Raw genomic sequence first — 16,716 nt, 5'->3', positions numbered from 1 at the left:
TTCCTTCCTTCCTTCCTTCCTTCCTTCCTTCCTTCCCTCCCCCACTCTTCTTTTTCTAAGTCTTTTGTTTTCTGTCTCTTGCTTTCTATCTCTTTCTCATTTCAACTCAAATGTCTCTCCCTCAAGATGTTCCCTGACTGCCCCATGCAGTCTCATCTTTCCCGATATTCTCTTCCACATCACTCTAGTTAAATTTTCACAGCACGGATCACTTTCAGAAATCACCATGTTGATATATGGTGCTCTTGTTTATTGGATGTATGTTCTCTCTCAAAACAATATAACACCCATGAGACAAGTGACTGCATATCAGGTTTCCATTCACTTCTGTTTTGTGTCCTCTTGCCTAGCAGAGTGCTTGACTCACAGCAGATACTTAATATAGAATCAATCAATAAATTAGCAGATGACTGATAAGCTGTATCTTGAAGTGATTTTTTATCACCTTCCATTGTTTATTTGTCAACATTTCTTTTTGTAAAATACATTTACTGTTTAGAACAGTTTTAGATATATAAGAAGATAGTGCAGAGTTTCCATATACCCTGCACTCTGTTTCTCCTATTGCTAACATCCTACATTAGTATGGTACATTTGACACAATATTGAACAATGTTAATACATGACTATCAAGGGCCATATTTTATTCATATTTTTCTAGTTTTTACCTAATTTCCTTTTATCTGTTCCAGGATCTCATACAGGACACTACATTACATTTAGTTGTCATGTCTCCTTTGGCTCTTCTAGGCTGGGACAGTTTCTCAGACTTTGTTTTTAATGACCTTGACAATTTTGAAGAGTACTGGTCAGGCATTTTGTAGAATGTTCTCCTGTTGGAATTTTTCTGATGTTTTTCTCATGATTATACTGGGGTTTCTGTGAGAGAGACCTGAGGTTAAGCACCATTCTCATCACATCACATCAGAGGTACATAGAATCAAAACAATTTATCACTGCTGATGTTGACTTTGATCACCTGGCTGGAGCAGTGTTCCTTGTTTTTTTTACTAAGAGTGACTATTTTTCCTCCTCCCTTTGGCTTACTGTACTCTTTGGAAGGAAGTCACTATAAGCAGTTCATTTGTATCAATTTCTATTTCTCAACATTTTGAAATTCTGAATAGGTTAAAAATAGAAGTATAATCATTTATTAGAAGAAAATTTAGATTTCTATTTGTATACTATTGGAGAGATAGAAATAATCTAAATGAGAAATCCCAGACATTATAAAGGAAAATAAAATCATATCTAAATATACAATTTTAATTTATGACTACAGTTATCATAACAATGAAAACATATAAATATTATATTGAAATAGAAATACCTACAATATACATTTGCAAAATTTTAATGATAACAGTACCAGTTACCATTAATTAAATATTTAGCATATACCAGACACTCTTCTAAGTACAGTACATGCATTAATTCATTTAACTTTCAAAGCAACTCATGAAATATTTATATTTATTTTCCATTTTACAGACAAAGAAATTAAGGCATAATAAACTACTGAAGTTTAAAAATATATTAAAGGACAAAGTCAGATTCAAACTGCAGGAAGTCTGGCTCCTGGGATGGTGTACATAACCAATGTAACTATATTGCCACACATTGATTTTTTAATAAAAGACAAAAAAGCTTAATAAGTAAAAAGTGAGCAAATATATAAAATGCATGCCACAGAATAGGCATTATAAAAATGAATGTAAGGCCCTTCATACTGGAAAAGATTCTCAGGAATGCTAGTAGTTAGGGAAACACAAACTTTAAACCATAAGGAAATACCTGCATCAATCAAATGTGATTATCAAAACAACTGATATCCTTCTGGTGAGGATGTGGAAAAATGGGAGTTTTGTGCTTTACTGGTACATGCTTTACTAGAATATGAACGACTAGAATATTTTTGGAAAGTATTTTTTTAATCTGCTATAATTAAATGTGTGCATACTCGTAATTAAAAGTATAAACACTCAATTTTTTTGCTGTGAAATGCTAACACACATACAGAAGACTATATGAACATAAATATAATGATTAATGAATTATTATAAATCAAATACTTGTGTATTCACCAGGTGAAGAAATAAAATAATTTTCAGAAACTTTTTGTGTAACCCTTTTATATAAAGAAATCCTAGTGCTGTCTTCATCAACATATAAACCAATTAAAAAGTCTTCTCTCCTTAATTTTTTTTACTCTCCCAAATTTTCATTTTCTTTAGTTTTATGCTTTATATAAATGTAATATTGTGGAGTATATTCTTTTGTGTCTGGATTAGCTGTATGTTTGTAAGATCATCTATATTGTTGCAGTTTGTTTATTTTTATTCCCTTAACATTGAATACTTACCTTTGGGTCTTCAAGCTCAACTAGACAGACTAATATGATTATTAAAGGCCACACTAACTGCTGACCTCACTTAGCAGGATGCAGCACAGGGAACAGCATGCCAGCACATCAGTGACTGTTTACCTTCTGAAAGAGTTCTCAACAGAACAGAAATGGGAGCTAGTCTTCTGTAGCTACTCCAAATGACTGTGCGTGTAAGAATGTGAGACTTAGAGAGCTGAGTATAATAGACAGATAACCTTAGAATCCTTTGTCCCAAACTGGAATCAATGACTTAAAAAGTCCTGCAAAGAACATGCGCTTAGGAGAGCCTAAAGTTTCTCCTAATAAGGTATTTATAGTTTATTAGCAGTCTAGGTATAATGTGTCAATCAGGAGGTTTTTTTTTTTTTTTTTTTTTTTTTTTTTTTTTTTTTTTTTTTTTTTTTTTTTTTTTTTTTTTTTTTTACCGTAAGTGGTGGTCCCAGTAACACAGCTGACATCTACTTTTCCTATGTTCTTAGGGGAATGGAATTAGAAAATAACCCAAGCTCAAATTTATGCATTATAAAAAGAAAGAACATTTTGCTTCACCCTTTATTCACAGACATACCATACATTTTGGTTCACAAGATAGAATGTTGTTTGATTCCATGTTATATCCCCTATGAAAAATGTTGCTGGGACCATTCTTAGACATATTCCCTGGTACATAGGACATATTTCTGTTGTACATATATAAAGTTGTGATATTGCTAAGTTAGTTTGTATGTCTGTCTTGAATCATCTTGATAGAAAACATCCAACTGTTTTCCAGTTGGTGGTTTTACCAATTTACACAACCAAACGCAGTTTGTGAGAATATCTATTACTCCATATTCTCTTCAGTTTCTGGTATTGGCATTCTTTTAAGTGTTAACCCTTCTGGTGAATGTGAAGTAGCATCTAATTTTGGTTTTAATTTGGATTTCCCTATTTATTATCTTGATTATTTCCATATTTATTGGCCACTTGGATTTCTTCGTTTGTGAATTACCTTTTTAAGACTTTTCTCCATGTTTCTATTTATTGGGAGTTCTTTGTATCTTTTGTATATGAGCCCTTTATCAATTACATGTTGAAAATTTGTTCTACCACTTAAAATTTTGTCTTTTCATTCTCTTATACTTTCTAATTCAGTTTTTGGAAGATGCAGTCTTATAGTAATAAAGTAATCATATGTATAATGTATTTATAAGCAGAGGTGGTAACCAAAATATTCAACTATAGATATAGTGTGAGGGTTGATAAAACAGAAGTACACCTGTTGAATGTCAGGTCAGTGTAAGGCTCTTTTTATGATGATGATTACTATTACTGCATTGGTTAGCACAACTAACATTTTATAGGAAGTAATGTGAAATGTCAATCAATAAAGGAATTATTGGATTTGTTGAAGTACATCTATATTCTGCATATTAAGATCAATTGAACTTCAGGAGCTGACTGTTGTAATCTGGAAAGATGAAAATCCCAAAAATATAATTCTGGGAAATATTTTGAAAATTCTTTAAGTGATATTTATTTACATTTTTAAAAGATTTATATGTGAAACATATAGAAATATGACAAAAAACTTCATAGACCACTTTACACAAAATAAGCAATAATAACATACCTATTTTTGCAAACATAGAGAAGTATATTAATGACCACTGCATAGGTATAACGGTTATGAGTGACAAACCATATTCATAAAAATTGGACAAAAGGACATGTGTAAGTGCATATTACTGTGGTTGGTAATTGTGTCCACCCAAATTTATAACTGTGGTCATCTGACATTCTTTGATGAACAACGTAAGTCTTGACAAGATTGGCACAAACTGTGATGGGTCAACACCACATGCGCAGTAACCTAAAAGAACCAAGATCTCAATGTATTTTATCTTTCACAAATGCAGCTGTACAAAAAGGACATGTCTTCATTTACTGAGAAAGTTCTAGCCTTTTTTTGTACACATACAATGCTTGCACACAAAGTCAATGTTGTTATTGTGCACTTTACACTTTTTTGTAGACAAATTTGCAAAAAATGCATAAAATGAATTATAACTCTCTGGAAGTCTCTATACAACTTATACTTCCAGTATACCATAGTAAAATATTATTTTAAATGCTGATCATTTAAAATAGTTGAAAAGACAAAAAAAAAAAAGAAGAAGAAGAAAAGAAGAAAAAAACACAAAACCTTTTCACATGCCTGTTGGCCATCTGTATGTGTTCTTTTAAGAAATATCAATTCGGGTCCTCTGTACATTTTTAAATCAGGTCATTTGTTTTTGGCTATTGATTTTGGTTTCTTATATATTCTGGATATTAGCACCTTCTCAGATACATGGTTTGCAAGTATTTTCTATCAATCCATAGATTACCTGTTCACTCTGTTGATTGTTTTTATACTGTGCACAAGATTTTTAGTTTGATGCAATCCCACTTGTCTAGTTTTGCTTTTGGGTTCATAGCTGAGAAATTATTGTGAAGACCAATATCAAGAAGCATATTCCCTATGCATTCTTTTCGTAGTTTTACAGTTTCTGGTCTTACATTTAAGTCTTTAAGTCATTTTGAATTGATTTTTGTATGTGGTGTGGGATAAGGGTCTAATTACATTCTTCTGCATGTGGATATTCAGAGACTATCCTTTCCTCATTGTGTATTCTTTCAACCCATGTCAAAGATCAGTTGACTGTAGATATATGGATTTATTTCTGGATTTTCAATTCTCCTCTATTGGCTTTTAGGTCTTTTTTTATGCCAGTACCATGTTGGTTTAATTGCTGTGGCTTTGTAATATTTTGAAGTCAGGAAATGTGATGCCTCCATCTTTGTTCATCTTGCATAAGATTGTTTTGGCTATTCAAGGTCTTTATGGTTCCATATGAATGTTATTATTATTTCTGTAAAGAATGCTATTGGGATTGATAGAAATTGAATTGAGTCTGTAGATCTCTTTGGGTAATATGGACATTTAAACAATACTGAGTTTTCCAATCCATGAACACAGGATGTCTTTCTATATCTTCTTTGTTTTTATAGGTCTTTTTTTCTGTGTTTTCTGTAAATTGCTTTATCAATGTTTTATAGTTTTCAGTGTACAGGTCTTTCACCTCTTTGATAAGTTTGCTCCTTAGTATGTTATTAGTTTCGTTGCTATTATAAATGGGATTGTTTTCTCCATTTCCTTTTTTGGATAGTTCATTGTTTATATATAGAAATGTTACTGATTGTTGTATGTTCCCTTTTTTATCCTGCAACTTTATTGAATTCATTTATTAGTTCTAAGAGATTTTTGTGGATTATCTAGGAATGTCTATATATATGTCATTTGCAAGAAGAGATAATTTTCTTCTTTTCCAATTTGGATGCCTTTTATTTATTTTTTCTTATTTAATTGTTCTGGCTAAGACTTGCAGTACTATGATGAAAAGAAGTGGTAGAAAGGGACATCCTTGTCTTGTATTGTGTCTTAGAGGCAAAGTTTTCCATTTTCTTTCATTGATTATGATATTGGCTGTGGGTTTTTGATATGATGGTCTTTATTGTGTAAAGTAAATTGAAGTAAATTCTTTTTACACCTGTTTTCTTGAGAATTGTAATCATGAATGGAAGTTAAACTTTGGCAAATGTTTTTTCTCTGTTGAGATAACCTTTTTTTTTTTTTTTAGTAATATGGTATATTACACTGATTTATTTTTGTATGTTGAACCATTCTTGTACTCCAGGGATAAATCTCACTTGGTCATGGTGTATAATTGTTTTAATTTGTTATTATATTTACTTTGCTAGTATTTTATTTATGATTTTTGCATTGACGTTCACTAGGGATTTTGGCCTATAGTTTTCTTTACTTGTAGTGTCTTTGTATAGTTTCAGTATCAAGTTGATGCTGGCCTCATAAAATGAGTTTGGAAGTGTTCCTACTTGTATTTTTTGCAAGAGTTTAAGATAGTTGGTAGTAATTCATCTTTGAATGTTTGGTTGAATTCAACCATGAAACCACCTGGTCCTGGGCTTTTCTTTGTTGGGAGGTTTTTCTTTACTAATCTAATCTTGTTTTTCTATTGGTGTGTTTAGCCTTTCTATTTTATCTTGATTCAGTTTTGGTAGCTTGTAAATTTCTAGGAATTTATTCATTCTAGGTTATCCAATTTGTTGGTATATAATTGGTCATAATAGTTTCTTATGTTTCTGAGGCATCTGTTATAATGTTTTCACTTTCATTTCTGATTTTATTTATTTGACTTCTCTCTTTTTTCTTGATTATTCTAGCTAATGGTTTTCAATTTTGTTTTTTTTTTTCAAGAAAATAACTCTTGGTTTTGATGATTTTAGTTTTCATTCTTTAATTTATTTCTACTCTTATATCTGTTATTTCCTTCTTTCTGCAAACTTTAGGATTATTCTTTTTATAGTTCCTTGAGGTATAAAGTTAAGCTGTTTTTTTTTCCAGTTATTTCTCCGTGTAATGTGAGTATTTATTGTTATAAACTTTTCTCTTATTACTGCTTTTGCTGCATCCCAGAAGTTTTTGTAAAGTGTATACATAGGTTGGTTGGTTTGTGAGCACTGAGAAAGGTATGTAAAGATATACAATAAGTCATTAATCTTGGCTATTAATCTTGACAGTTCAAATTGGAGGCAGTAGTGTTGGGAAGCAATCTATTAACTTTTTCATTATGCATCTCTGAATGTTTGGGTTATTAAAAACAGCACAGTTATTTTCATATTTTAAAAAACATAATTCCTAATGATATTGTAAAAATTAAATGGATGAAGGGGCTGTCTTTTTTAACTTCCAAACTCTTCATACAAATGAGAAGATTAAAGCTATTTTGGACACTTTATGTAGAGTAGGTTCACACAGATCAAAAATATGTTATCCCAGATGACTACTGAGAAACAGTTTTCAGCCAGTGCTCACCAAATATCTTCAAAAGCAAGAATGGAATGAAAATCAGGAAATCAAAGATGAGGTTACTTATTTCAAAATGCCCAATTTTCACAGACTTTGTATATTCTAACACCTGAACACTTCCTCTATTGTACTGCAAGCTCCATTAAGGCTGGATTATTTGTCTTTTTTGCTACTATATCCCCAATGCAAAACTTAGTTCCTGATATGTAGAAGACTGTCAATAAATTCTTAGTAAATAAATTGATAAATGCTTATTTTAAGATTGGTATTTAACTGCCCATTTAAAAAATAGCAGTTAAAGGGTTGATTATTTCATTAATTGCTCTGTTCTGGGATATCTTATATTTGATTCCAGTTTACAGAACACCTTATCATTACCTCTGTTCAGCCTGTGATCATGTGGCACTGTTGTTATTTTTAGTAGATCTGTCTCCCCAGTAGGACTGTGAATTACTCAGGGACAAAATCTGATTTCTATTCATTTTTTTCTTTATCTCAGAGAGCAACACATTTAGTAAATTCTATTTCAGTAAATGCAGTAATTTAAAATGTTTTATTTTTTCAGATTATTCTTTCTAATAGCATGACTCCAACAATAATTTTACTTCACAAAAACAAAGTTCATTGATTCTACTGTTCACTATTCCTTTGATACCACTTTGATCCCATGTCCATCTTCAATTTTGTGGTACATCCTTATTATCACTTCACCTATTCTCTTGCACCTATGCCTTCAACTTATTTGTCCTACTTTTCTTTGAAATTCTCATATACTCTCTCTATATTTTCCCTATGGGATCCATTTAATTCATAAGACTTTAAATTCCATATGTATGCTGATGACTCAAATACTGATATATCTTGTCTGAATTTTCCCTGAAATTCAAACTCATATATCCAACTGCTTACACTCCATCTCCACTTGGATGGCCATGATGATCTCAAACATAACACGTCCAATACTAAAATTATTCTCTATCTTCACCCCACATCCACTCCTCTAACAGTTTTCCCCATCTTAGTAAATAGCAATTCAGTCCCTCTAGTTACTCATTTAAATCATGACTTCTTTCTTTCTCTCATGCCTAATTTCTAATTCATTGGCCAGTCTGGTTGGAGCTGAAGTCAAGACATATCCATTATCTAAACTCTTCTCCTTGTTTATATTCTATAATCCTGATCCAAGCTACTACTACATCTCACCTAACTACATGTAAGCTCCCCCTTTTGCTACATCCCACCTCCCTACATGCTAATTCTTAATATAGCATTGGAGAAATTTGGTTCAAGCTCAAGTTAAATCATGCCACGCCTCTCCTCAAACCCTACAGTAGTCTCCCATTTCATGTAGTTAATATGGCTACTTGCTACCTCTTTGACCTTGCTTTATACTTATACTTCTTTCTTCCTTTGCTCCCTCAAATCCAACTATGTTTGGGCTGATTCCACTTGCATAGAAGGAGTAAAAGTTTAGCTTAAATGAGTCAATGCTGATTTATGTGAGGAGATAAATCAGCCTTCAACATAATTGAAGCCATGCTGGATTTTATCTGAAGAAGGCTTATACCAACAAGACTTCTAGCAGTCATCTCAGAAACTTTTTCTCAGGGGCCACAAAGGTCTTTAACAATGGGAATTATGTTTCTCAATCTAATAGTATGACAGGATCAATCCAGGAGGCTTGCATATATCTTTTACTGATTTTTTTGTGTGAAACAGTTTTATTAAGAAAGTATTTTTTTCTAGAATATAGTTATACATAGCCACTGGAAGTTGATTAATTGAAATTTGGAAATGATAGCTATAATTTTTGAATATTAATTTTTCAATGTTTTATTTAGGCCAACATTTTCAATCACAAAAGAATTCATCTTGAGATTCAATCAAACACAAAATTCCAAAGAGAAGGAAGAATTGTTGGAACTAGCTAGAAAAATCATTCTCAGATGTAAGGTAATGGCATATCATTGGATTGTTCAGCATGTTAACTTCCTTTTCTAGTTGGTACATGATTACACATTCTAAAATATTGTAAGAAAAAATAAGAATACATCTTTCTTTAATTATAAGTAGGGATAGTTAAAATATTAATGCAAATTAAAGTTAAAGCTTATAACCAAATAATAAAAGCTCCTGTAAAATTTTGTGGAAATATACCAGTCCAGGAGCCCGTAGCGAAATGTTAAGTCTGGCAAATAAATTTTTGATGATGAAAATTCTATTTTTTCTTAAAAAGTTAATTGAGATATGCTGTATCTCAAAGGAGAAAAAGGCCTTTCTAAACCTTTATATATATGCATGAAGTACTCTGTTCTTTCTCTGTAACAAACTATTCTTCACCTGAATTGTGAAAAATATATTCTTTGAGAATATGACATTACAAATAGATTTTTTACAAATTTACAAATAGATATCAAAACAGAACAGGAAGTAAAGTAAGTCCTTGCTTTTCCTTTTCTACATTGGATTCAGTTTAAATTTTACAGAGAAATAACATACATATTTTGCTTTGATATGAATAATTCATTAAATAAAAGCTGCACAAAACGTGCATAAATTAAAACTGGTGCACCACCTTTTTTGTGGTGGTGTAGTGGTTGTTATTTTCCAGTTCACGGCTGCCCATATATTTGAACATTTTGAAAAAATTTGATTAGAAAAAGAGTATACTTTTGATAAGTGTATATGCAGACAGGTGGCAGGAGGTGCATTCACCAGTGAACTTTTCTCCAATTGAATGAGTGTTCCCTGCAACAGTCCCAGGAGTGGGCACAATAAGGGAAGTGGAGCAATCCTGATCATCTCCCTCATGTTCATTAACTTCTGCACATCAACAATGAAGTAACCAGGGTTTTCCAGCAAACTGGCATCAAACTCGCTTCTGTTTTATCACATTTCTTCAGTGTTTTTCCTCATAAAATAAAAAAAAAAATGCATTCTCTTGGGGAAAAATTGGAAGTAATCACTAGAAAGTAAAAAATGAGAATTATTTTCAGCAAATAGCTAATGACATTACTTATAGTATCAACATTTTTTACATCTTAACACTAATACAGTTTGCATAAAATCTCCAAAAATTTGAGTAATAAAAGCAAAAATATAAAATTGTATACAACTCTGGTCACCGAGCATTAGCTTCATAGAATGACTTTTGGAACACAATTAAGAGTTAAAAATTAATAAATATATAAAAGATGTACATTTTGATTTGTCTTTTTCATGCTTCCTCATAACAGAGAAAATTGGGTCTCAAAACCTTGGGCTCTGGGAAGCATGTGCATCTTCCTGCTGCATGGATTGAAGTAATATATCTGGCTCAATGCAAAGGGGAAATCCAAGATGGTATGTACTTTAAATTCTTATTAGGTATCCTAAGCATTTTCTAGATTATAAGTGAAGGCGTAATTTGAGAACTTTAATTTTAAATATTGTGCAGAAGACAAGAAATTCTTCTACTCTATCACAAATACATTTTATTTTGAAAATTCATTTTGTAATTAGAATTTATGATTTTAACTACTTAGCTTTTTAGTGATAAATTATTTCAAACTTTACTCAGCATAGTCTTTATTTACCTTTTTGCTAAAATTAGCAACTAATTAAAACTAATATAAAATGTCATTTAGTGATTTCCAATTACAATAGGCACTAGACTTTAGAGAAATTTGCTTCTTCATTTTATAATTATTACTTATAAAACATTAATCAAATGACCATTTGTTTTCCACTTATTTTAAATAGCAAGACTCATTACCTTTTCATTTATCACTCCTCATTTATGCCTCCTTTAAAACATCCTCTAACTAATCTAAAAAAAAATTTACGTTATTTCTAAGGGAGTAAAATTCCTTCCATCACTATCGTTAAATTGTATATATATGTCTTTTAAAATAATTTTAGAATGTTAATCACATGAGTTCAGAAAGAATTTCCCCCGTGTAAATTAGGTTTTGTAGTGCTATCTAGGAGTTTTCAAGCAGCAGGAAGAATTATTTTGTATTTAACTTGCCTTTATGGTCCTTCATTACAGTGCCATCCACAGCCTGACCTCTATTAATAATTTAAATGATATTGAGGTAAACACTTGGTTTACCAGCAAGAAGAGGCTGTTTGCTCTTCATTGACAATTAAATTTCAGTTTTAATTAGTCATGTGATTTAGAAGAGGACTGGCCCTTGCCCAACCCGACGGAGGTGAATCATGGATGGTCTAAATCAGAGGTCCCAAAACGCCGGACCATGAACTGGTACCAGTCTGTGGTCTGTTAGGAACTGGGCCGCACAACAGGCTGTGAGCAGCCAGTGAGCGAGCATTACTGAGCTCCACCTCCTGTCAGATCAGCAGTGACATTGGATCCTCATAGGAGTGTGAAGTCTATGGTGAACTGCACACGTGAGGGATCTAGGCTGCGTGCTCCTTATGAGACAAAGCCAGTCCCTGGTGCCAAAATGGTTGGGGACTGCTGGTCTAAATCAATTATGGTAATTCCTTTTCACTTGCCAGTGATTTGATTAGGGTTAGTCACATGACCTTATCCTCAGCAAAGTGATGTAAAGACAGCTCTATTTCCTGTACTTTTGTTGACTTGCTTTTGAAAAGACATGCCTGGGAAAAAAGCATTCCTTTCCTCCCTCTACTCTTGTTTGTTCCTGTCTAGTTTGCTTGGTAAGAACATGATGCCTGGAGTTTGTGCAGTCATCACAGTCCTCATGCACATGAGGGGAAACTAGAAGATGAAAGAAATGTGCATCTAGAGGGCAGCTATCTTAGCTGTCCCTGGAACCTTTCCAATTCTAATCTTGTGAAATAATAAAGCTCCTTATTTTGAAGACATTTTTGTTATATTTTCTGTTACATGCAGCAAAAGCATTTCAATACATTCACATATTGAACTCTAAATAATACTCTCAATATGACTTCTTACTCTCTTCACAACTAAAATAACTGAATAGGTGTTTTACCTGTACTTTTGTCTGCTCCTCATTCTATAGTCCACCCTCCACTCAACAGCTTGTGATTACACTCAGATGAGCCCCAACTCCATATCATGGCCTACAGGGCTCTGCATGTGCTGGCTCCTGGCTACCTCCCTACTTACTCATTATGTTCAGCCCTACTGACCTCCTTCCTGTCCCTTGAGCATGTCAGGGTTCTTCTTTCCTCAAGTCCCTGTATTTGCTGTTCATCCTCATATATTTACATGGAAGCTCCTCAAAGCTTTTGTAATGATTTGAGAAGCTGTTTTCTCTAGGCTCTTATCTCTATATTTTTCCTCCTTCAGCTTCGCAGGGTGGCCCTGTTTCCTCTACTTTGATTCTCTAGTCTTCTGCTCTTCCCTTTTTATCTTGAGCACTGCCTTTTATCATCCGGTTCTGTCCTATTTCTCCACCACTATGTGTGTGACCTGGTGATTTATTTAGTGTTGGGCCTGTATAGTGTTGGATCTATAATAGCTGAGCCCCCTTGGACATTTCTTCCTTCCTCTAGCCTCTCGACCTTGGTGGTTTCTGTTTCAGTTGCTTCATGCCATGAAGTTGAACTTCCTATATGGCAACTTAGGGTTCCAAAGCTAGTATCTTGAGAGAGAGAGAGAGAGAGAGAGAGAGAGAGAGAGAGAGATCCAGGTGGAAGCAGTGGTGCCTTTTCTGATTCAGTCTTAGAAGTCACATAGTATCATTTCTGCCACATTCCATTCTATTGCTTGAAGCTGTCACAGGGTCTGCTCAAGTTTAAGGAGAAGGGCGTATAGACATCACCTCTTGATGAGAAAAGTGTCAAAGAACTTGTGAATACATTTTAAAACTGCAATTTGGTCTTAATGGTAGGAAATAATTATAAAAAGTAATTATAGCATGTAGAAAAACAGGCTGATTTTCAAATGATGCAGTTTCTATATTTTTAATATTTCAGAAGCTTTAAATATGCTTTATGCATCTCTGGACCATGCTTCCTTTGATTATGATCATCTGCCTGCCTTATTTTTTGTTGCGGAATCGGTTTTATACAGACTCTGTTGTGATGCATCCCTCAAAACATATTTATATTCAGTTGAAATAAAGCTAGTAAAGGTATGTTTTGAAAAACTTCTTAATGTTCTTAAATATTTCATATACTACATGTAACAACATGACATCTATTTTAGGATCAAAACAGAACATTTAGTTTTATTATAGAATATTCTTTTGTTTGGTAGTTTAATCTTCTCTAATTGTGAGTAGTACATTATTATTGCTTAATATCTAAATGGAGATAGTAGTTTGAGAAAATATAATTTCACAAACTACATAAGAAAATGACATTTCATTAAAAAACAATATACTTAACTGTTTTCTAAGTATATATATATATAGTTTTATTTTCTATTTTAAGGGCTTTTAAATGCCACCTCCTCTACCATTTAAAAATGCTAACAAATAACCCTAAATAACTGCCCAATTTGGGAAGCTTAGTTGTTCCTCTAATATTCTATGTAACTTTAGATCTATAAAATGAAAAACTCTTTTCAGGTAACTCATATTTTATAAGATCCTTGAGATCATATTGTTTCACTCTCGGTGATGATCATGGTTGACTGCTGTAAAATACATTATTAGTCAAATAAATATAGTTTAACTAATGGTTTTACTGCAAAGAGAGAAAAGAAAGGCTAAAAGTATTTCTTTAAGATGGTTTTATATATATATGTATAACACACACATATTTATATATATGAATGAAACAAATTAAATCGATGATGCAGAAATTGTTTTTTAAATTAAATTTTGATTATAAACTGTTAGAAATCGAACATGAGAGAACATTGATGAATCAGTCAATCAGTTGAACACTTTGGGGAGACAACCACATTTCAATCATGTAAGTCAAGCTTAGATGCTCTCTGACACGTTTGGTAGTAAAAGACTTGTGGAGACCAGGCAAAAGTAGATACTGGGCAAAAGTAGATATAGAGAACATGTAATAGAAATTAACCATGCAAAAAACTGAGCTTTGCATAGAAGGAGGATTGAAGAAAATAGTCAAGATATTACTAATAACTGTCTTGGGATGGTGCGAGTATGATGTTTTTTTTCTTTTTTCTGTATTTCCAAAACTGTCCACTAAAAATACGTATTTATATTTATAATGAAAACAATATATATGTAAACATAAAATATATAAAATATAAAATATAAATATACATATTTATAATGAAAAAAGAAATGTAATAAAATTTTTTAAGTGGAATAAAAAAACATGGAGCAAGTCTGGCTTTTATCTCCTCTTTCTCATCTCCTTCAGTGACTTTTCTCCATTTCTTGCCTTTTGTATTTCTGCTAGCAGGAAAAAAATAGCTACAAAATATAGTTTTATGCATTGAGCATATTGCTTATACTTTGCACATGCCCTGTTATCTGCCAAGCCAATTTGTACCAGTTCTGATAGCAGCTGCAAACACTTAAACCTTACTTAACTATGTGCCTTACACAATGATAAGTGCTTTAAATATATTAGACACATTAACTTATTTTATTCTCACAACTATCCTAAGAGGATTATTCATAATTTCATATTCCACATCCGTCACTGTGGCACAGAGAGTTTTAAGTGACTTCCCCAAAGTCTAAGCAGAGAGAGTTTTGATATTCAGTGTGGCTCTGGAGTCCAGTGAACTCTCAGCTATGATGCTACACATCTACCTTGGTTCTCAGATTTACTAATTTTTACCTTATTCTTTCTTCTATTGATATATAAATAACATTTTAAATATTTATGAAGTACATGTTAGTGTCTGTTACATAACTAGCATGTATAATGATCAAGTCAGGATATTTAGGCTATCCGTCACTTTGAGTATTTATTACTTCTACGTATTTGCGTCATTTCAAATCCTCTCTTCTAGTTACTTTGAAATATGCAAGGCATTGTTGGTAAGTATAGTCACCCTGTTCTGCTATCAAACATTCTTTCTAATGCTATATTTGTACCCATTAACCAACTTCTCTTTATTTTCCCCTCCTATTTACCCACCCTGTTTGGTCTCTAATATCTATAATATTATTCTATTATCTTTGTTCATGAGATCAAGTCTTTTAGCTTCCACATGTGAGTGAGAACATGTGATATTTGTATTTCTGTGCCTAGCTTATTTCACTTAACATAATGACTCCCAGTCCATTCATAGTGCTGCAAATGATATTTCATTATTTTATGGCCAAATTGTATTGCATTGTGTACATACACCACATTTTCTTTATTGAATCACCCATTAATGGATACTTAGGTTAATTCCATATCTTTACTATTGTGAAGAGTGCTCCAGTAAACGTGAGAGTGCAGGTGTTCCTATAATACACTGATTTTCTTTATCTTCCTAAAAGATAAATGCCTACTAGTGGAATTGCTGGATAGTATGGTAGTTCTGTTTTTAGTTTCTTAGAAAATCTAAACACTGTTTTCCATAGTGGCTGTAATAATTTACATTGCCACCAATAGCATGTGAGTTCTCTTTTCTCTGTATCCTCGCCATCAAGTGTATTTTTTTTTTTGTCTTTTTAATAATAGCCATTCTAATTGGAGTGAAATGATATTTAATTGTGGCATATGGTCTTTATTATTTTGAGGCATGTTCCTTCTATGCATAGTTTAGAAACTTTTTATCATGAAGGGATGTTGAATTTTTTCAAATGCTTTCTCTGCATCTGAGATGATCATATGGTTTTTGTCCTTCATTCTGTTGTGATGTATCATGTTTATTGATTTGTGTATGTTGAATCATTCTTGAATCCCTGGTATAAATCCAACTTGAACATGTTGTATAATCTTTTTGATGTGCTATTGGATTCAGTTTGCTAGTATTTGGTTGAGGTTTTTTGAGTCTATGTGCATTAGAGATAATAGCCTATAGTTTTCTTTCTTTGTTGCACGTTTTCTGGTTTTGGTATTAGGGTAACGCTGGCCTTGGGAAATGTGATAGGGAGATTTCCCTTGTCCTTAACTTTTGGGAATTATTTGAGAAGGGTTGGTATTAGTTTTTCCTTATCTATTTGGTAGAATTCAGTAGCGAACCCATCTAGTACTGCACTTTTCTTTTTTGGGGGAATCTTTTCGTTAATGATTCAGTCTTGCTACTCATTGGTATGTTCAGGTTCTGTATTTCTTCCTGAGTCAATCTTGGTAGGTCGTATGTTTTCAGGAATTTATCCATTTCCTCTAGTTTTCCAGTTTGTTAGTGTAAAGTTGTTTACAATAGTTTGTACTTCTGTGGTATTAGTTTTAATATCTCCTTTTTCACTTTCGATTATGTTTGAGTGGGCCTTCTCTCTTCTTTCCTTGATTAGTTTAGCTAGCAGTTGATCAATTTTATCTTTTAAAAAAGTTTCATTTTGTTGATCTTTTGTGTTCCTTTTTTAGTCTCCATTTCATTTATTTCTTCTTTGAT

General features: G+C 32.5%; 1 protein-coding gene across 1 annotated transcript in view; it reads left to right on the top strand.

Annotated features, from left to right (window-relative positions):
* The window catches only part of TMEM232 (transmembrane protein 232), a 260,718-nt gene that overhangs the window by 17,844 nt on the left and 226,158 nt on the right, over positions 1-16,716 (top strand). The window contains 3 exon segments of the mRNA XM_017889055.1: positions 9,140-9,251; positions 10,535-10,640; positions 13,209-13,366. Coding sequence (XP_017744544.1) covers positions 9,140-9,251; positions 10,535-10,640; positions 13,209-13,366 — 376 coding nt within the window.

The sequence above is a fragment of the Rhinopithecus bieti genome, unplaced genomic scaffold, assembly GCF_001698545.2.
Source record: "Rhinopithecus bieti isolate Rb0 unplaced genomic scaffold, ASM169854v2 scaffold_18126, whole genome shotgun sequence".
NCBI classification, from domain to species: Eukaryota; Metazoa; Chordata; class Mammalia; order Primates; family Cercopithecidae; genus Rhinopithecus; species Rhinopithecus bieti.
This window is presented reverse-complemented; position numbering and strand designations above follow the sequence as displayed.